The sequence below is a fragment of the Numenius arquata genome, chromosome 4, assembly GCF_964106895.1.
Source record: "Numenius arquata chromosome 4, bNumArq3.hap1.1, whole genome shotgun sequence".
In the NCBI taxonomy this organism is placed as follows: Eukaryota; Metazoa; Chordata; class Aves; order Charadriiformes; family Scolopacidae; genus Numenius; species Numenius arquata.
In genome coordinates this window covers 21,771,953-21,793,431 of record NC_133579.1, presented here as the reverse complement: position 1 = coordinate 21,793,431, position 21,479 = coordinate 21,771,953, and the positions used below count along the sequence as shown (strand labels likewise).

Genomic DNA, 21,479 nt, shown 5'->3' with positions numbered 1-21,479 from the left:
GGGAGATATAACTGTTTTGAAATTGGTTTTTAAAAAAAAGGAAAATGTTAACCAGGCTTCAATTAACACTGGAAATAATATTCAAACAGAATAGAGTAAATTTGAGGAAGCAGGTCAGGATTATTCTTCTCTCTTGGCAGCTTGAAAGGATGACAAATGGATATAGGTATTAAAAAGTCAGTCTATTTTGAATGCATCCCATTGCCTTGGTCTTCACTATATCACTTATCTTTTTACACTAGAAGCCCTTTGGGGCTTGGACTTTGTTCCCTTTTGTGCTTCCACAGTGCTCAGTACAATGGAGTGCAGAACCTAATTGAGGCCTTTTGGCTGTCCTGCAATATAAATATATATTAACAGCAGCAGAGTATAGCTCCGTTAGTGGGCTGCAGATGTATTCTGTATATCTGTTATTTTCCTGGTGACCTTCTCATCATTGTACCAAAAGGCTGGTATCCTATGTTAGAGCAATTAGAAATGTACTAAATGAGATGAAAGATGCAAATTTGTGACAATACTGGACAACTCTGATCATTTATTTTCACTATGATGATGCTTCTTTGTTGCTATATTTAACTCATTAAATGTTAAATAGATGATTACAACTCACTTGTAATTTAAGCTGTTACTTATGGTGCAAGACAAACTCTCTGATCCCTGAAAGAGGCAACTATTTTGTTTGTGCAAACTTTTCTTGTGATAGTATCTGAACTCAATGAAGGAGTGACTTTTTTTCAACTCAGGGTAGTCAGTATAATTTTCTTTATCCTGGTAGATCTGAGTATATCAGAGATCACAGATGACATTGACTTCACATTTGCTTGCAAGGGCTTTTATCACAAAAGTATCTGGATGAATTCTCAGTGTAAAGTGGAAATAACAAACAATTATCTCACTTGGTGTGATATTTTCCACATAACTGTTCTGTGGAAGGAGTTGGCAGTAGTTAGTGTTACAGATGGGCTTATTTCTCATAAGTTGGAATTTGGATCGAGTGCAGAGTCCTCCTGCATTGCACAGTCTTTCTTTACCCCAGCAGGCTCCGCTTCCAGCCTGGCTGCTGAGGTGCAGTGTCCATCCTTGGAGGTCTAGGGGAGGCTTGGCTCAACACTGCGCATCTTCAGAAAGAGATATTAGCTCCCAGACTAGTATAAAGACTGTCCATCAAACCTTTTCCTCTCACCTGTGTCTGAGAAATTGAATCGTGTTTTTCTCTTCTCTCTATTCCTCCTTTCAAAAATGAGGAGCTGGATAACAGAAAGATAAGGTCCTTTCTCGAGCTGCTTCTTACTTGTTACAATAAACAAGTAATAACAAGTAATTAAAATAAAAAACAAACAATAAAAGGAAAGTGCTTTTATTTGATCCAGATTTACAGTTGGACTAATTTGAAGGAAGGTGAGAAGGAAGTTTGTTTTTTCTCAAAATACTTCTTCAAAATGGCTTCCCTCCCTTCAGAGAAAAATTTATAAAGCAGTGGACAGCCTCTACTTCTCTGGTAGCTTCTCCTCTGGAAAAACTAAAATTAAGCAAAAGTATCGAAGACTAAATGTAAGCAGCAGTCTTTTTCTGCAAACAATAGGGTCTAAGTACATAGGTAGGTATTTTTGACACTCTTGTTTTCTATGAATTCATGATTGTTGAAGCTAATAGAGTATCAAATACACTGCAGAGTTTGTCTCTGATTATAGTTTTGCCAATGTTCCCTGTAATTGCTATTCCTATTGTCCTTGGTTCATTTGTTAAGAGATGAAGAAAAATACAAAGGATGACATTTTTCGTGTTATTCCTCTTTTCTTCTTATGTGGGTCAGTCGTATGTTTTCTTTTGATCCCATTTGATGAGACTGAAGTCAGTTGTGTCGGAAACTTGGGGCTGAGGATGGAAATTTTACTTCTGAAAACTGAAGCGCAGTAGGTGGGGACAACTGGAATCATCCAAATTCCCCATTTGCATCTCTTGTCCGTGGTGGGAGACTGTGAGAAGCATTATAAAAAAATATAACCCAAATTTCTGGATGTAATAAGCATTTTCTGGTGGCAAAGGGCTCTGATTTGTACTGTGCCCAGTTTCCTGAGTGAAAGTTGTCTGTAATGTGCATTATTATATCATGTGTAGTGTTAAGAAACTCATAATTTGACTTGTTTTCCAGTCTCAGGACAAGGCACTTCCACAGTTTCTTAGGAGATACTGCTCCCTCTTTCTGTTGCCTGTGTGCATGGATGGCCAAATAGAGGGCATCACCTTAGGTCAGGGTGCTAATAAGGACCAGAATCTGTCATATGATTTGTTAATGTGGTAGGTTAAATTTCAAAGCGTTCACCCTTATGACACAGCAATTTATGTTAGATCTGTTTTACTGGGATTATCTATGCAAATCTATCTACATTTTCAGTTAATCTCTACTTTTTCCTCATTCGTGGTGTTTGACTTTCTGTAGCAACTACCATATTCAAATTAATCTTTGAGTATGTCCTTGTATATATATATATATAAAAAAGTTGTATTTCAGTATCCATTAAGATTGATCTTCCGTTTTTCATTTATTTGAAGACCTGCCTTTTTTCCTCTTATTCCATTATAAATTTCAAATTAATTAAGTGTATATTATTTCCCCTTCAATTTTCCAGTCAGAACTACAAAGTATATGAGGTATAAATTTCAATTGTTTTTACTGAGCTCATATGAAACACACTTCTTGGTCGTGTTAGTGAAACAATTTGAACAATTATGAAATAAAATGTCAGATGTTATAATGTATTCTAGGCCCGCTTCCATGTTATGGAATTACCATGAAAATGTTAAGAAATTCTTAAATATTGATGAATTTTAAAATAAACTTGCATCTAAGATCATTAAAACTGGAAAAACATTCACAGAAAGCTAATTTTTTTCAGTTTTAAAATTGGGAGATGGGTAATATGAATAGTGAATAAAGTTAGGGAATTTGTTGGCACTTGGAAAATATAAATAACCCACGAAATAAGTTATTAACAAAAAATATATTAATAACAAAAAATTTCATTGAACCTACACCTTAATTATTTAGACTACCTGCAAACCTACCCAAGTGTCTTTGCTATATTAAAACAAATATGTAGGAAATCATTTCAGTAGAGCCGTCATCCTCATCTTTGCAGTCCTTTAATTTACCTTAAAAAAAAAGAAATTGTCCACTGAGTTGGTGCGATTGATCTTGCCACATTTTTTCTTGCCACATATTTCACCTTAACAACTGCTATGTTCTCACTCATTTAATTAAAACCTGGACCGACCTTTGGTGTGTGAGTAATGCAGTAATGGGGGCCACCTAAGTACTAAGAGAGCTGTTCTACAGCGATGTCAGGACTTCACTTTTAGCTGCAATTTTATCTGTCTATGTTCCTTAGGTAATAATTTTCTATCCTTTAGTTTTATCACCATTCTGCAACTTCTTAGTATTGAATATACTGGCACTGATCTTATTTTTTCTAGATTAACTTGAATTACTGTTGGTTCATTCTGTTAACATCCCCACATTCTAATAGCGCATCCATTAATAAATGTAATTCTGGCAGCTGGATCCCCATTTTGTGTTGCTAGCATACCATATATAGGAATTAGCAACATACTTGGGTGACAGAACGACACATATACTGTTATGTCGGAAATGTTTATGGAAATTATGGCTGCACGTAATAGCTGGCTTTTGTTGATGGCCCACAAGTTGAGGATCCAGGTGACAAAGTCCATCCCACTATAACTGAAGGCATGGTATGTGATCACCTAAGGAATCTAAAGATATACAAGTCCATGGGACCTGATGAAATCCATCCCAGAGTCCTGAAGGAACTGGCTGATGAAGTTGCAAAGCCACTTTCCATGATATTCGAAAAGTCATGGCAGTCAGGTGAAGTCCCTGCAGACTAGAAGAGAGGAAACATCACACCCATTTTTAAAAAGGGAAGAAAGGAGGACCCTGGGAACTACTGACCTGTCAGCCTCACCTCTGTGCCTGGGAAGATCATGGAGCAGATCCTTCTGGACGCCATGCTTGGGCACATGGAAGACAGGGGGATGATTCAGGACAGCCAACATGGCTTTACTAGGGGCAAGTCCTGCCTGACTAACCTAGTGGCCTTCTATGATGAAGTGACTAGGTCAGTAGACAAGGGGCGACCTATGGATGTGATCTATCTGGACTTCTGTAAGGCCTTTGACACAGTTCCTCACAACATCCTGCTTGCCAAATTGGAGGGATACGGATTTGATGGGTGGACGGTTTGGTGGATAAGGAATTGGCTGAATGGTCGCACCCAGAGGGTGGTACTCAATGTCTTTAAGTCCAGATGGAGAGCAGTGACTAGTGGTGTCCCTCAAGGGTCCGTCCTGGGACCAGTACTGTTTAACATTTTTATCAAAGACATAGACAGAGGGATTGAGAGCACCATCTGCAAGTTTGCAGATGACACCAAGCTGTGTGGTGTTGTCGATACACCAGAGGGACGGGATGTCATTCAGAGGGACCTGGACAGGCTGGAGAGGTGGGCCCAGTTGAACCTCATGAGGTTCAACAAAAGCAAGTGCAGGATTCTGCACCTGGGAAGAAACAATCCTCAGTATAAATACAGACTGGGGGATGCGGTATTAGAAAGCAGCCCTGAGGAAAGGGACTTGGGGGTGCTGATGGACGAGAAGCTGGACAAGAGCAGGCAATGTGCTCTCGCAGCCCAAAAGGCCAATCACATCCTGGGCTGCATCAAAAGAAGTGTTGCCAGCAGATCCAGAGAGGTGATTCTGCCACTTTACTCTGCTCTGGTGAGACCTCACCCGGAGTACTGTGTGCAGGTCTGGAGCCCTCAATATAGAAAGGACATGGACCTGATGGAGCGGGTCCAGAGGAGGGCCACCAAAATGATCAGGGAGCTGGAGCACCTCTCCTACGAGGACAGACTGAGGGAGCTGGGGTTGTTCAGCTTGGAGAAAAGGAGGCTCCGGGGAGACCTCATAGTGGCCTTCCGGTACCTGAGGGGGGCCTACAGGAAGGCTGGGGAGGGTCTGTTTACAAAGGCCTGCAGCGACAGGACGAGGGGCAATGGTTTTAAGTTGGAGAAGGGGAGATTTAGATTGGATATTAGGAAAAAGTTCTTTACCATGAGGGTGGTGGAACACTGGAACAGGTTGCCCAGGGAGGTGGTTGAGGCCCCTTCCCTTGAGATATTCAAGGTGAAGCTCGACGAGGCCCTGGGCAACCTGGTCTAGTTGGGGGTGTCCCTGCTGACTGCGGGGAGGTCGGACTAGATGACCTTTGGAGGTCCCTTCTGGCCTGGACCAATCTATGAATCTATGAATCTATGAATCTATTTCAGTTCCTTCAAGGTTAAGATTTGACTCAGTCCTGAATCTGACTACTTTCTGTAGCCTTAAATATCTAGAGTGTCCTAATCTTATTATTTCCAGCAATTTCACTGAGGGGGGGAAAGAAAACCAAAAAAAACCCACCAAAAAACTCCACAAAAATCTTCAAGACAAATCAATTCCATCAAAGAGAATCATTTCAATCTGCATCTGAGTTTGAAATCCTTAACTTTTATTGTGGAGACATGCAAAGCAGGTGGGAACAAAACCACTGAGGGATGATACTTTTTCCTCAGTTAGCCCAAAGTAATAAGGAATATTTCCCTTACATCCAGTTATTGTTTTTTTGTTTCAAGAATGGAATTTGTAGTACAGATCTTGAGTGTGGAAATACTACAGCACCAGAAGAGTGGCTTGAGCTGGGGTAGCTGACCAACTGGTTCTCTCCTGCCTTACAAATGCTCTTGCACTGTTCTTGTTGCACAGCTGAGCTTCTGTCACTAGTAAATTAAGCAATAAGAACTTGAATCTGTTGTATATTGTTTATCCTTTCATCCTCTTACCCTGAGCCTGTGCAATGGACTGTCTTGTTTGGACTTCTGATAGATGTGTATTTCTCTTGCCAAAGGCTAAACAATTTGCCATGCAGTTGGGTAAGGCACTGTGACAGTTCTGATGGGCCAGGACTTCCACAGACGGTCTTTGAATTGTCTCCAAGGGTCTTTTATGCAAATAAGATAGTGTCTAATTTTGCTTTACTGACATAACCCCAGCCTGCTAATAAGTTTGTTAGGAAATCTTTGAGATTTCCTGGTCTTCCAGTTCCCAGCAGATGAAAGTCAAGACCATGACCTTGATTTGATATCCAGTGGGACTCTACTGTAAAGCAGAGGTGACAGTTTGGAGTAATTGAAGAGATGCACTATGATGTTCTGAAACCGGGAAACTTTCCTTAGAACTGAATGAAAGCTTCTTACACAGTTATATTTCATTGCTGTAATCCAAAAGAAAGCATTGTGGAAGTTTCAGTGAAGTCTGTCCACTGCATACTAAACTGTGGCAGAAGCTAATAGCCAGCTGGAGATGGCAGTTTAACTTCATTACTTACAGCTGCTGCCTGTGAGAGCACAGCGTTAGCAAAGCACCAGAGATTATCCAATTACAGTCAGCCAACAGAAACAGCATAAGGGCTGTTTCTCTAAACGCTCTCCCCACCACATCTGTTTTCTTCTAAGGATACAGATTCAGCTCCATGTTCTCCATCCACAAGCCAGTTTCCTGCTGGCTGCTTGACAGTGGGCTTGTGGTCATGTGTATTGAAAGAAAGGTAAAATGACATCTCATTTAACAGTATGGGTATTTGATACCAACCAGTCACTGTATGCAGGTGCTGAAGTGATTAGGGAGAGAACTGCTTTACCCCAAAAGAAGGTATCTAGAAGCAAAGAACATTTCTCTGTTGCTAGTCTGAAAGTGTCCTTTCAAGGATTGGTATTCAAGTTAACAGTCGTCCTATCATCCTTACTTGGGCAAGGAGGACATCTTGTTATAGCCAACTGTGCTGCAAGCTTCAACGGTGTTGAGAAAGATGAGAATTAATGTATGCCCTTTGCCACAGAGAGAATATAATCCATAAGTATCATTAAAACAGTTTTAGTTTGAGGTCCTGAATGAGGGTCCTGCTATATGACCTTCAGTTATGTTTTCTTCACCTAATAGGTGTGATAATTGCTGTTTGGCTTCCTTTCTGCAGAATGTGTTTGAGGGTATCAAACTTGCGAGGGCCTTGGCTGGAATCGTCGTATCCACATGGCCCTCTTCACGGTTGGTTGGATTCTTATGCATAAAGCAGGAGGAGAAGCTTTATCTGGAATCAAGGAGTGGTGGTTTTGTGTAGGAGACACAAGTTCCTCTTCATAAAACAGGATGTGAATCAGGTTGACGAGCTAGTGGTCAAGGCACATTTTGATGAATGAAAATTAAAAACTGGAGCAGTGATTGAAGAATTTTTTTATTGATTTACTGTATGAGGATTCATAGTCTTTTAGAAGACTTTCCCAAATACTGTCATGTGAAGGAAAGATTGCAATTCTTCACACTGCTTGTACAGGTTTGGTACAAGTTGTGGGCACTTAGGATTGAGGAAGTAGTGTTCTGTCTCGGATAGGATCTTTGTCTTGGCTGTTAATGCTCTTCATGTAAAAAATATGGAGATAAGTTCACTAAATTAAATGAATTTATAATAGAACCTGATTGCTGAAACAGTACAAGCTAAAGCAAGCGTTGTGCAGATACTAAGCATACTGTTTTTCCTAAATAGAAGCAACCTTCCTATCTGCCTTTTTGAAAACTCCTGTGGTTTATTAAACATATCTTGTTCTTTAAGCTTTCTAAGGCTTCCTTCTTTTTTGTGTACTTCAATGATTCTTAACACATGCGCATTGATAGAATGAAATGCTACTCGTCTTTATTGGTGCGATTAATTCAATATTCATGAGTGCTAGGAATAGACTTAGTAAGTGGAAGATCGCAATTGAAACTTCCTTAACAGCACGCATAAGATGCATAATAACAGCTATGAAAACCAAATTACATGGGTTTGAAAATCTGCACTGAGCAGTCATTAAGCATTGTTCTTCAGTTGTGTGATTTCATTTCATTAAGTATTTGCATACTAATAGAAAGCTGAAGTTACAAGTCTACTGCTGTGAGCAATGGTTAGCCACTCCTTCCAGTCCTTGTGTTTACTTCTATACTCATCCACATTGCTTTGGCAAAGCACAGGGAGAAGCTTTAATGATTTCAGCTGCAATAAACCAAATCAAACTAGAGACCAATAATGAACTTAATTTGCTATAGAAACAGTCTGTTTGCTATTTCATCTAGTAAGGTAAGTTAATAACAATTTTGGGCAAAAAAGAAGGAATTTAGATATTCTAATTTTATTGTTTAGTAATTGAATAAAAAATGTCTTCTTTACCTTTGTCCTTACATGCTGGATTTATTTCACATACCACTATATGAGAGCTTTTGAAATGAATGTTTGAAAACTGGGGGGGCCAGTATACCTGTTTGTTTAGTTTCTTTATTTGGGGATCTAGACTATCTATTAGAAAAGTCCAGTTCCTTTATATCAAAAAATGCATTAAAGGAATTGACCAGTCATGCCAGCCTTGTTAATGACAAAGTCTGAGCATTTCCAGAGCAACATAAATGTAGTTAAAGATCAGGACAGGTAATCTGTACGCTAAATGAAGCTGAATCCAGGTAAGAGGTTGGCTGGTGGCACTATGTTATCTGAATAGTCGGTTCTGTTTACAAAAGAATCTTATATCTGCCATTTAATCAGAAGAAAGAAACTATAGCCAGGCTTAGCTTTCATGCTTGTAACAAACAATTACAAATTAATAACAATTTTATTTCTGGCTGTATGTTGAAGTCTAAAGTTTCAGTAAGTGTCCTGGCTCAGAGGCCTTTGCTGAATATTTTCTATACATTTTCAAGTAATAATGGTGTTCTCTTTCACTGCGCTTTTTGTATAAGTAAAGTGCACTCTTGATTTTTAGGCTTGTAAAGAAAGAACTGTACATGATCTTAAAGATCATTTGCAGAATGAAATGTTTCCAGAATCTCTATTGCTTCAATAGTATGAATAAGAATAGTTCTATTTTAATAAAAACAATGATGTTCATTGTTAGATCTGAGTTTAGCTCTTCCCCCTTTTTCATGAGAGTAAAAACAATCATGCAAGTGATGTTCCTACTTGATATTCTGATACTGAAAAAATGCTATTGCCAAGGTAATTGGATAATATGATTTTCTTAAAAGCATGAAACAGCTTTATCTCGGGTATGTCAATCTTAATGCCATTAATCCTCTAAGGCAGCAGGTACAGTGCATATGCACTTGTGTGCAGTGCAGGATGTGACCTTGCGAGACATAAAAGTGGCCATTCAAACGAAGTAAGAGCCTGTGGGAAAATTTATGCAGACCTCCTGAGTGAAAAAAATAATAAGAGTTGAAGGGTCATATAGATGGTTTTCCTAGTATTTTTGCAGATCAACAGAAGGAAACACACTACAGAATGTTTGGTACCATATCTATAGAAACAGAATGCGTGGAATAATGTGATCAATTTTATTTTCGCAATTTGCGGTTTTGAGAGAGCTTTATTTTTTACTTTTTTTCCCATGATATGAAACACTACTGTGACAGTATATTGCATTGTCTACTATGAACTGTTACAGCCATTTCTTTTAGGGACCAAAGAAAGCACTCTGAAAACCAGGTTACTTCTTTTAGTAGGTATTGCTTGAGGTATTTAACTGTAGGCACAGAAGTATTAAAATGTTGACATTATTTTATCAGCCTGTATTTTCCAAACAACAAAATAGGTACAATGAAAGGAAATGATGAGCTTTAAGGACTGTTTGTCCTACTCAAGTAATACACAGACAGTGCTCTGAGATCCTTTCATAAAAATTGTAAAAACTGTTAATAGTCAAAGCAAAAATCTACTACTTCTGAAATATTTCTTTACCCTGCAAGTACACAATGTTGTACTGTTTTCTCCTACTCCAGCTCCTGAAATCAGGGTTTCTGACTCTTGTGAAACTGAAATAAGATAAAAGGGGAACTAGATCCAAGGTTTTTTCCCTACTATTCTCTAATTTCCCTAATATTCCCTACTAAAAAGAAAAAAAAAAAAAAAGGAAAAAGAAAAAACAAAACAAAACCACTCAGCCTTAAATATCTGCAAGAAAACTGGGCAAACTGTTTAACTAAAATAGCTTTTTAATCAAATATGTATTACATTCTTCTACTGCAGCTTTGCCTAGGTAGCCAAGATAGTTTGTACAAACACTCTGATTTCCTCAACATGTTAACTAAAATTAGAAACATATCAGGGTTGATATTTTAGGCTGCTCTCTAAATGTGGAGTTTTTTCCTAACCCCAGCTATCCTTGACTCTTTGGCACATGCAGGGTTTACCCTTAAAGCCATGATATGGTAATGGAACTTGGGTTGCATTTGTATAACTTCCTTTGGTTTTTCGCATGCAGGTGACTTCCAATACACAAACCAGCGGGTGGGTTTGTGGTACTCCCTGCGACTGCTTTGCCCCTGGTCTCTGTGTGAACAGCTCAACTTTCTTTTACTGCAACTAGACTGTTTAAAAGGTGGAAGAGCTACTAAAAAGTTAGCGTGCTGTCTTTCAGTGGTTGCTCACTTCACTGAGTGAGCAGAGCACAACCTGGAAACTTCCTCTCGATCACATCATGCAAATTGTGGGGGCTAGAGGAATGCCTTCCAAGCTCATTGCAGTACACAGTGTTTGCATGTGTCAATAGGAAGTTTTGTGGTAAATTCATTGCAATCAGCCTTCAAAACTTGGCCTGTCATATCTAAATCATTTTGAGAAGCTTTGGAATAAAAGATATTGGATTAATGTATGAGGTTATTGATCACAGAAGTAAATTCCAGAGTTACGGTGCCCACAGCAACTATATCTCATCACTTGTATTGCACCTATAAACTACAGCATTAAATTTAACAGTATGTCTATTATTTAATAAAACTACAAATGTTCAGCTTGCCTGAATTATGGATACTGTATGAGCATTGTAACATTAATTCCCCTGACTTTTTCTCAGTGAAAGACACCAACCTTAACATTATACTAACATATTTTATTTGGTGAATTAAAGATTAATTCACTAATTTGTTCTAATGAGAAAAAGCAAAGATCTTTAACTAAAGCATAATGAATAAAATATTAAACAGATCAAAGTGTGTGTCCTCTGAGAATTCACAGATTGCCTACATACTCTGACTTAGATATCTTATATCTGCCTGAAAACTGTTAGGAAATACACTATTACAGGTTTAAAACTTCTGACTGAAGTCCAAGTATGTCATCAAAATGTCAGCAGAGCTTGATTTTACTAAACCTCTGTTAACTTCTTTTTTGTACCTGAGTGATTTGAAAAGTCAAAGTTTTACATCTAACAAGCAGGAAGTGTAGGTTCCAAAATGTATGTGAGGGGTGGTGTGAATATAGATTGTATTTTCACTGTTGTTTGATGCTATGGGCCTAGAACCAATGCAAGAATAAGATCTGAAAAAAAATATTATCCTCTGTCTGTCATAAGTGACTGGAAGAGAATTGTAAAATACTCTGTACTCTGTATGTCAAAAATCTGAATCAAAAACAATGTTACGAGTATTGGGTTCATTTGCACTTTACAAAGCATGAAAACATCAACTTTCCAGATCTGGGGTCTAGGCAAAAACTTAGAAGTCACAGAATTGAAACATTGCTTTTTCCTTTTTTTTTTTTTTTTTTTTTTTTTAATTGATGTGGAAACACATCAGAGCCGTGTATCAGTCCTGTTCCTCCACTGGGTTCTGTTAGCACTTAGCACTTAGTACTCTCAGTCTGTATACTCCAGTTCTTAGTTAGAGTCTCACCCTTTTCTAGAAGAATATTTTAAGTGTTTTTAAGTGTATTTGTTCAATTACTTCCTATAGCTACACAATTCTGCATTCCATTTTTCAATAAGGCAACTGGACTTTGAAATATATTCCTGCCTCAATGAACTTATATTCTTGAAGCCCAGGCAAATATCAAAAACAAAACAAACAAAACAAAAAAAAAAAAAAAGGAAAGGGAAAGGGAAAAAAAAAAAACAGCAACAAACTTTGCGTGATAGTGGGAGATAAGAACTTAAATGTTTCACAGAAGTAGAGTTACCAGAGTCATTAACTAAAGGATATTTAAAGAAAACATGGAAACTTACTTTAAAAAGGAACAAGGAAAGAATCAGTCAAATAGAACATGGAGCAACCGAGAAAGAAGTCTGAGTCCTGAGAAGAAATGTTGATAAAGATACAAATTAGAGTACACTTCCAGGATTAAACCTTGAGTCCTGTGAGCAAAATGTCAACACTGCAAATAAGTTTATCAAGGCCAGACTTGACCAAGAGAGATCTGGGGAGAAAAGAGAGAGCTCTGACTGAACGTAAGAGGAAAGAAGGATTTATCTGAGCCTGGAAGTTCAAGGAAGGCCCTAAATCATGATGTCTGTAGAAGGAAAAGTTAATGAAGGAAGTTGGCAAGGTCTTGGGTTTGAAAACAGTAGGAAACAAAGCAATAGCATGGCTTATGAATAGTTTGGTTAATTAATTATAATTAGTAATAAGCCCATGAATGCTTGGGACCATTAAATATCTTTGTTCCTTTGTATAACACAGTGCGTTTTGGGTTGCAGTTTATAGCAGCGTAGATTGATAAAATGCCATAAAAAATTGACCTACATTGACAGTAGCATTTGAAAGGCCTTGCAGACCCTGGACTTAGGCTTATGTTTCCAGTGGAGATCAACGGCTAAGCTGTTAGCTAACAGTCCAGTGTTTCCGAGGTTTTTTTGTCTAAACAAGCTGGTGTATAAATGTTCCAGCTGATGTTTGGGAAGCAACAGATACACAAGATACTCAGCAACCTGATGTAGTGGGAGGTGTCCCTGCCCATGGCAGGGGGTTGGAACTAGATCACCTTTAAGGTGTCACCAAAATAAAACCATTCTATTATTATCTTGGCAGTTGCTGGTATTCGTAAGCCATAGGACAAATTTTAGCAACCCAGATTTGGCTTGTAAAAGGGTTTCTGAGCATTGTAGCTATAGTTTACTTTATAGAGCTGATTTACTGAGAATAATCAGAAAAGTAGCAAACTAAAAATTCACAACTACTTTTATTTAAATCTAACACAAAATATGTTTAACTAAAAAAACCCTGTTTCAGTTTCACCTTGACTATAAAAATGGGGTTTCTGCACAATAACTTCAGGACAACTCCTTCAAGGACCCTGCTCCACTGCATGTGGTTTCTGCTGTTACAGGAAAGAGGAGGGTGTTGGTTTACAATGGTCAGAAGCCCCAAGAGCAGAGGAAGGGAAAAGATGAGTGGGCAAGATCAACGTGCTCTTGTCCTCTGCTATGTCCCAAAATCTCATGAATGCACATTCCCGGTGTTCCAGATTTCGAATGCGAAGAATAGACAGCACTTACTTCAGATCAAGAGAAATAATGCATGTCAATAAGAAGAAGAAAAAGAAAGGAATAAAGAGTTGTATGACTCACACACTCAGACCAACATAATTCAAAAGGAGGATTGCTGCAACCTGGCAGGTGTTCATTCGCACTAATTATGCTATAGAAGCAATAGTAGTATAATTTCACACTTGAAAACCTATTTTTGTGATAATTAGTACATAGCTCCACTAATTCAAAATTTATCTTGAACTAAAATCATCCTGGTGAGTGTAGCTATGGATACTCTGTCTGAAAAGACTGTGATATAGGGATTTGTATTTCATCTTTTCTGCCTCCCCAAAGGTGTTCAATAGGTTGAGCTGAACCAAAAATACCCTGATCTGGTTTGTAAACACTTTGAATGAAAAACACCAAAAAACTAGATTTATCCAGCCCAGTGTTAGACCTAACTGAGGTTCCTATGTCAGCATGTTTGTTAGAAACTTCCCAGATAAACAGTGGAAAATAACAAACAGCTCCAGAGGTGCTTGTGACTATGCAGGAAGAGAAGTGGGCCTCCACTGCAAACAGCAACTCATGGTCAAATGGGATTGAGGATGGGCCCTTGGCCATGAGAATTTTTGTTATGGCCCTGTTGTGGCTTAGCACAGTCATATCTTGCTGTGCAATTACATGAGGGAAGAGTATACTAATAAGAGAATTGTGTTTATCACTTCAGGTTCCTCAAGATGAATGGACTGGATACACTCCACGAGGGAAAGATGATGAGATTCCCTGCCGACGAATGCGTAGTGGCAGTTACATCAAAGCCATGGGAGATGATGACAGTGGAGACTCAGACACAAGTCCGAAGCCATCTCCAAAGATTGCTGCACGGAGAGAGAGCTATCTCAAGGCCACCCAGCCATCCCTCACAGAGCTCACCACCCTCAAGTAAGTCCGTGTTTTACTACATCGTATAGGGCTCTCCATCAAAACATACAGTTCCTGTTCCTATTTGCTTCTACTCTTTAATTCTAGGTACCCGTTAAGGAAACTATTTTAAAAAGTGTGTTTGGTCATGCTTATTTTTGGGTGTCTTTTTTCTGAACAAGAGTAGATTTGGGAAAGTATTTCAATGTTATTCTGAAAAGGGACCCGACTACCTGCACTTTGAATTTGCAGAGTATTTCAAGTGTTAAGTGAGTATTCAGGCACGTACAATGGGTCTGTTCTTTAAATACTTTGCTAAATTATAGCTTTGACCTGTGAAATTTTTGCATAATTGTGTATTTATATATACTCAACGTGAAATTAGCCCTAAGCTAGTCTTTGCAACTCATCAGAGAGCATCGGAAATTTAGTTAAAAAGAACAATGATCATTTGAAAATAGACAAATCCATGGTTTCCAGTTTTTAGTTCACTCAGAATGGCATTGTATTTTGTGGAGAAATATAACCAAAACTGATTTTTTTTTTTTTTTTATCGTTTATGAAAGCTTTAGTCAAGAGGAATGCTGAATTTATGGGTTTTTTAATGTAACTTTGTGTTTTTCTTTTATTTGGGCCTTTTGAAAGAGCCACCCAAATTCTCATGAAAATTGCACAAATAGACAATTTTTGGTATTAGTGTTTTATTTTAAATGATTCTAAAGCAAGAAAATAAATTATATCCATAAAAGAAAATAGTGTGGTTTTAAATCAACAATTGTTTCTGTCTGTCTTCTGCAAAATTTGTAGCCGTAATAGTGAATCATAGTTCACTGAACCAAAAATAACCTAATTTTAGTATAACTTGCCTAAGGCTGTAGCTTTAAAATGGAAAAAAAAGAAGAGCTGTATCTCTCCTAGTATGTGTGATTAGTGACAAAAGACTCCTTCTGCATTTCCCTCATTAATTCCCTTTCCTTCCTTGTCCTCCTCTACCCCATTTTTTTCTCAGAGACCTTATCTGAGAAATAGATTTTAGAGAAAAGCGTTTGATCCTTGTTAAAAATGTCATGCTCTTGACATCAGCAATGAATAGACCAGAAGACACAAACATGCTTATTGCAGCTCCCCATAGCATCCTGCCTGACTTTGTCTCAGGGGAAGCCAGGAATTGCTTCTGCTCTGTCTTTCCATTAGTGTCCAAAGGAGAAAGTAGTCTCATTTTCTGCAGGGATTTTCATAAGCCAGCTGGCTTATGGATCAAGGGATCCAGTGATTCCTCTTATCATCCAGCAGACTTTACCACATCCTCTCCTGAGCCAAAACTCCTCTCCTGAGATCAGTTATTGCAGCCTCTGCAAGGTGAACAGAAATGTTAGGTACCACCACAAACTCCATAAAGCCATACTTTATGCATGGCCACACTGTCAGGCAGGGAGCTTATTCTTTTTGAGACTTTAGAAACATGTGTTCCATAGTTCTGTAATATATACGTGAAGTACAATGCATCACAATGAGTGTATTTGCTCTCGGTCATTTCTGTTCTCTATAGATATGAGATTTGAAAAGGAATGTGGAATTATTAAAAAATGAAAACTCCTGTATGTCACTGTTCACACACAGGGGCTGTTAGATCAGAGGGGCTAGGCAGCAGAAGCTTTTAGGTTTAGCTTTGAAGTCATTGTAATTCAGCAAAGTGCTTGTATGAATACTTCATTTCACATACGTTTTTTAATCTCTTCCTATTCAGGAAAGCTTTTAGGAATGTTCTTAATTTTAAGCTGCACTCTGTAAAATTCATGTAAGTTTAAGAGCTATGCAGAAGTAGGATGAAAATCACAGGGTAGAAGGAAGGGAAAAATGGTAAATGGTAATAAAACAAAAAAGAGGACATAATATGAAAAAACTTCTATTTTTCAATGACTTTTCAGCGTAAATTGGGATGAAGTAGAATTATTTCTTTTAATCTATGATGATACTTTATAGAAATATCTCTTCCTGGGAAACCTTTCCACTTTCAGAGACAAATTGTATAATACATAATTATGCATTGCTTTTATTCCTTTCTGCTGAACGTAATAATTTGGGGGGTGGTGGTGGTGAGAACTAACCAAGTGCGTGCTCTGGGAATTGAAGTATTCTGTTAAGCTAGATCTTTTTTGCAGACTTCTTCATACTGTCTCAGTAGCATGACTTGACCTTGACCATGACATTGCTTGTTCATCCCAGGGCTACCCTGATTACTCGTGAGACTTGTGATAGAGTTTTGCTGGCATGTCAGCCAGAGACTAAATTAGGGCCCCTAACTCACTGAATATAGGTCATCAAGCATTTGTGTAATGTGTGATAACAAGTTATTTCCTTGGCTTACTGGTGACTTCAGTTCAATTTGCACCTGAGTAAGAGCTTTATGGAAATGAGCCAAAAGTCATGCTAGTCAGCAGGCAGCCTTTTACTGACACTAGTGGACTTTCTAGCTGACCTTGCAGGACACTGTTAACACCTTAAAGCTGAGTGGTATTTCACTCCTTTAACGATGTTTTTTCTGTCAGTGAAGAACAAGGCACCTTGTGAAAGTAGTGTTTCTACAGTGGTAATTGTCAGGGATCTTCTGCGCTTCTTCCTGCTATTCTCTTTCTCTGTTTTCTCTATTCAGTCTCTAGTTGGCTTAACTTTCATCTTTCACAGAGCAAACAACTTAAAAACATGTTCTCTTTTGCTTTCACTGTTGGTTTTGAAGGCATTTTTCATCTTGTGAGGACTTTTCCTCTCTGAGTACTTTAAGTCTAATATTGGTCTCTCAGCCCACGCTGTTCCTCCCACCTACCTACATACCATTGCTCATGCGCCTACTCTTCTAAGAAAGGGTTTTCATTATTACCAATGTTTCTTTTTATATAAGGAATAACTTTTGAACAGCACAACTGTGTCATATCTCCTTTACGTGATACAAATTTATTTTCCTGATTTTGCTGAGTTTTTTTCTTTTTTTTCTTGCTATGCCTTGCAATCTCCCTCCTACAATATTCCTCCCATGCCATGGTTTCCATGTGGTTACAGCACATGTGTCAAATGATGTGGTACCATTCTGAATAAAGCACAGCTTGCTGTGATCTTGAAATGCACACCTCCGCTGCTGCACTCTCATTATCCTACCAGGAAGTAAGCAGCTTTTTCTCTCTGTCATTGCTGGCAGTGTCCTCATGGTGTTTAATCTTTCACAGTCTAGATAAACTGATCCAGCTGAAAAAAGTGACGTTTTCTTACCCATTCCTGGAAAGTGGCAAAAGTTTATCTTGCACTTGTAAGCAGATGGAAAATGGACTGGTTAGCTAACTTTGAAAGAAGGTGCAGGCAACAGATAACTGACATTTCCGTTACTGCTGAGCTTGATTCAGGACATATTCCTTTGCTATCTATATGTACCTTGGTTATGTTTATCCTGGTTTTCATTGGACAAAAATATGCAATTATATGGTCTGTCCACATGCCAACCTGTCACCTCCGCCTCCCAGTAACTTTTTAATCCATTGGCCAACTTTAACCAAGTTTGCTAGAGATACTGAAGTTTGAAAGATATAAAATTCCAGAAATTTTTATGAAGATCTGTAGCTGGATAAGAAAAAGATCTGCAGGCATCCCTTATGATCTCCTGAAGCATGTGTGTGCAAAGTAGCTGGTGAGTCAGCACAAGGTATAACTTGATGGCAGCACTTTCCCAACCTAAAAATAAGGAATATGGAAGGGGCTGGAAAACTCTGTTGAGGACAAGAGGTCTAAGAAACTGTTACCATAGTTTTCCTATTTCATGCTCTATCTTTCCTCTTCTCCACTCCACACACACTCACTGCTTAAAATATGGGTTCAGATTCTGCTTCCTAACTCAATATTGCTGCTACTGTGGGGACTTCAGCTACTGGAGTCTTCTGCGTTTCTTTTCTTTATTTTTTATAAAACATCACAGTACTTAATGGTATACCATTTGTGGACATTTTACATGGATTTTGGGTTATATAAAGTGGCACAATTGTTCCTTTCAAACTCATATTTGATCATACAAACATTTTTCTGAGACAAGTTGTACTCTGATCACCAGTGTATTGACAATCTCAATAATCTTGGTACTTTGGAAATGCATTTGTAGAACTCATGAAAAGGAGAGAAGGAAGAACAGAAATGAGTTTTTTCTTGTCAAATCTTTATTTTCAAGGTGTTTTAATAGACACATCATGTTTTTTCCAGTCAGCTGTGACTTGGAGAAACACAATTATAAATGCCACAACCACTTTTAATGGGTAACAACACTTTTTAAGTTACACCACTGATGATGAAAGCAAAAAGCATTAGGCTTTTCTCCTTTTTATCCCATGGTAAAGAATTTGTCTGTGTAACTTCCATCAAAGCTGCATCTATCCCTGTGATTTACTGCATAGATGAGTGATACTTAGAATAAACCCACCAATTCCTAACTTTAAAGTTTATCAGAGACATTCCAAAAATAGTATCTCCAAATATGTGCATGTTATTTGTGTACAGTCAGGTTTATATTTTTTATGTGCTAATACAAATAGCTTAAGTACTTTCTACTTGTCTATTAATAACAATCTGAAGATAAAATTATTTTGAAATCTGTGGTGCCATTTTTCTTAAATCCTATAAAATCACAGTAAATGATCAAGCTCATTTAAAATGCAGAATCTGGGAGCAAACTTACTAGCTGTGACAAAAGCAAGAAGAAAGAGGTAGATCTGATTTACACATCCTGAATTCCAACTTTTCATCACCTGTCTGAGAACTGAGCAGGTCAGCTCCTGGAGGACAAGCCTTCAAGCTAGGGTCAACCTATATTACAAATCAAATCTTGACAGAGTTGCAGGACCAGCTCTGCGAGAATGACTTGCAAAAAAAAATCCAACCACCCCATTGCTACATAGTATAAGATGTTTCAGATAGAAAATCCCCTGATCGAGTCAAAGAAATTACATTCAAAATACTTTTATAATCAGGAAGGCTCCCAAATAATTTTGACTGGTGATAATTTTTGGTGATCAGAAGAAAGGTGATATGCACACATGGGCACATCCACACAGACTGATGGGAAAGTAAAGTGCATCATCTGCACTGAGTGAATTAATGGTGAAAATGTGTAATGTCTGTTTTCAAACTCGATGCTAGGACTGATGTGAATGAAAGGATAAGCAAAGGTTCAAAGGCTTTTTACACTGAAGACACAGCAAATTAAATGTCTGGTGGCAAGGACGTTGTTAAACGCTATACACAAAGCTGGAGGTCGTTATAGCTTTGATTTCCCTATAGTGACGCAACACATGCGTTTGTGTATATAGATATCTTCATGGCTTCTCAAACGGAAATATGCAGCTCTCAGAAAACTATAGAACAATATAAACCCTGGAGATGGTTCTCCCACTTTCTCAGCTCTTCTAAAATGCTGCTCTTGGGGAGTGTCTGTGCTGAGGGAAATGGTAAGGGATGTAAGGATAATTGTAGTCTGACACACTGCCTAGGTTGTTCTGGCATTTGAGCAAACTGAAGCTGATATCCTTACACTGCACTTCACCATACAGCGTAACGTATGTCCGTAGGTATGAAAACCCTCTTGGTTTTAGAAATGAGGTCCTATTTACTTTAAGGTGTTTCTGTAATACTATAACATGCTCCAAAATATCCTCAGAAAAATGTGTCATATAAACAAAAGCTTTTTCTTCTTTTTTTTTTTTTTTTAAATGGAGTTGTCCTCATTCTGCAAAAATTAATGAAAATGTCCCATTAACTTCACTGGCCCAGATCACAGATAGGGGGAAGGGAGAGGGAAAATATAAGGTGATACAATACCTCAACTTCCTTATGGTGAATATTTTTAGACACATGCAGGGAAGCTTGTTCATTTTCTTTCTTGTTGAGTGACTTCCAATTAGGGAACAATGACTTTCCTAATTAGTACAAAAGGACCAAGTCTGATTAATCTTTTATTAGTGTTTTACAGTATATTTCCAGTAACGTGTTTCATTGTTTCATGTTGCAATCTCTTTCACTTTCATCAAACCTTTAGGTAGTGAAAGAATTGTTTCCAATTTCCTTCAGGTGTGTTTTGTTTGCTTGAAGGGGAGCTTTTTGGATTTCCCATGAAAGAGACAGGAGCATCTTCATGAGCTTTGGATATGCAGCTGAAGGAATAGTATTCTAGAACTATTGTTGGCATAGGTAGTAACTTTCCCAGCCTGCAGTCACTGATGCATGATATATTACTTACCTTTTTATTCATATCATTGCAATCCCTTCTCTCTTCTCTCTGAAAACCAGGGAGAAGCTGTTGAACAGATTCCTCACTTTTTAGGCTCATGTGACAGGTATGATTAAGTTCAGTGAATAATTTATAAGTCAGAAGAAATTTTGAAAGGCAAGACTATAAATAATATATTTATTTGGAGGTAGTAAGTGGGCACACCTCTAGAGCCAATAGTTTCCTTATGGCAGTCGACATCCGTTTTGTGTACATTATATTTAAGGAGCAGAGAATATTAATTTATTGAAGAAACTTAGAGCTTGGAGCTTTTAAAAAACAGATGCAACTTTCCACTGATGATATATAAAGTACATTCAGTTAGTTAATGCTTAATACCACTGATGGGCATGTGAGAAAGCTTGTGTCCCGTGGCAGCTTCCCTTCTGGGCTTTGTGTCCTCTCACACAAAGGTACCTATGCCTTTACAGCACAGAAATGAACCCACTCATCTCACTCTACAATCCTCTGTGGAGACGGGGCATTCCTACAGTTCACTGTGTAATACATAGGTCGGATGGGCACTGCTCTTCTCTGCTTCTGTCATGATCCTCACCAGTTTACCTTGCAATGAAACTGAGATGCCCTAGCTACTACCGTTTCACTGCTAGCAGATATTGCTTATCCCTTCGTAAAACTTACCCCGTTCAGTTCACACCTAGCTCCATATGCCCTTATGCCCTGTTACATCAGTATTGTCACATTTGTATAAATAATGTTAAATCTTGTTTCTCTAAGATGAGAAGTCAGAATTTTGTTGTAATCTGTGACCTTTACTACAATTGTTGCCTCACTTGTACTTTTACCTTTACTTGCTGAAATTTGGGGCAATGAAACAGTTACAATTAACTTACATAAGAATAAACATCGGCCAGAAA

General features: G+C 38.1%; 1 protein-coding gene across 4 annotated transcripts in view; it reads left to right on the top strand.

Moving 5' to 3' along the window:
* The window catches only part of DLGAP1 (DLG associated protein 1), a 145,728-nt gene that overhangs the window by 2,798 nt on the left and 121,451 nt on the right, over positions 1-21,479 (top strand). For 2 of the 4 annotated variants that reach the window (XM_074146922.1, XM_074146921.1), the window contains exons 1-2: positions 8,177-8,227; positions 14,110-14,324. In XM_074146922.1, coding sequence (XP_074003023.1) covers positions 8,177-8,227; positions 14,110-14,324 — 266 coding nt within the window. Of the gene's footprint in view, positions 1-8,176; positions 8,228-14,109; positions 14,325-21,479 lie in introns of those variants that run through there. The other 2 variants (XM_074146920.1, XM_074146919.1) reach the window with 1 other exon arrangement.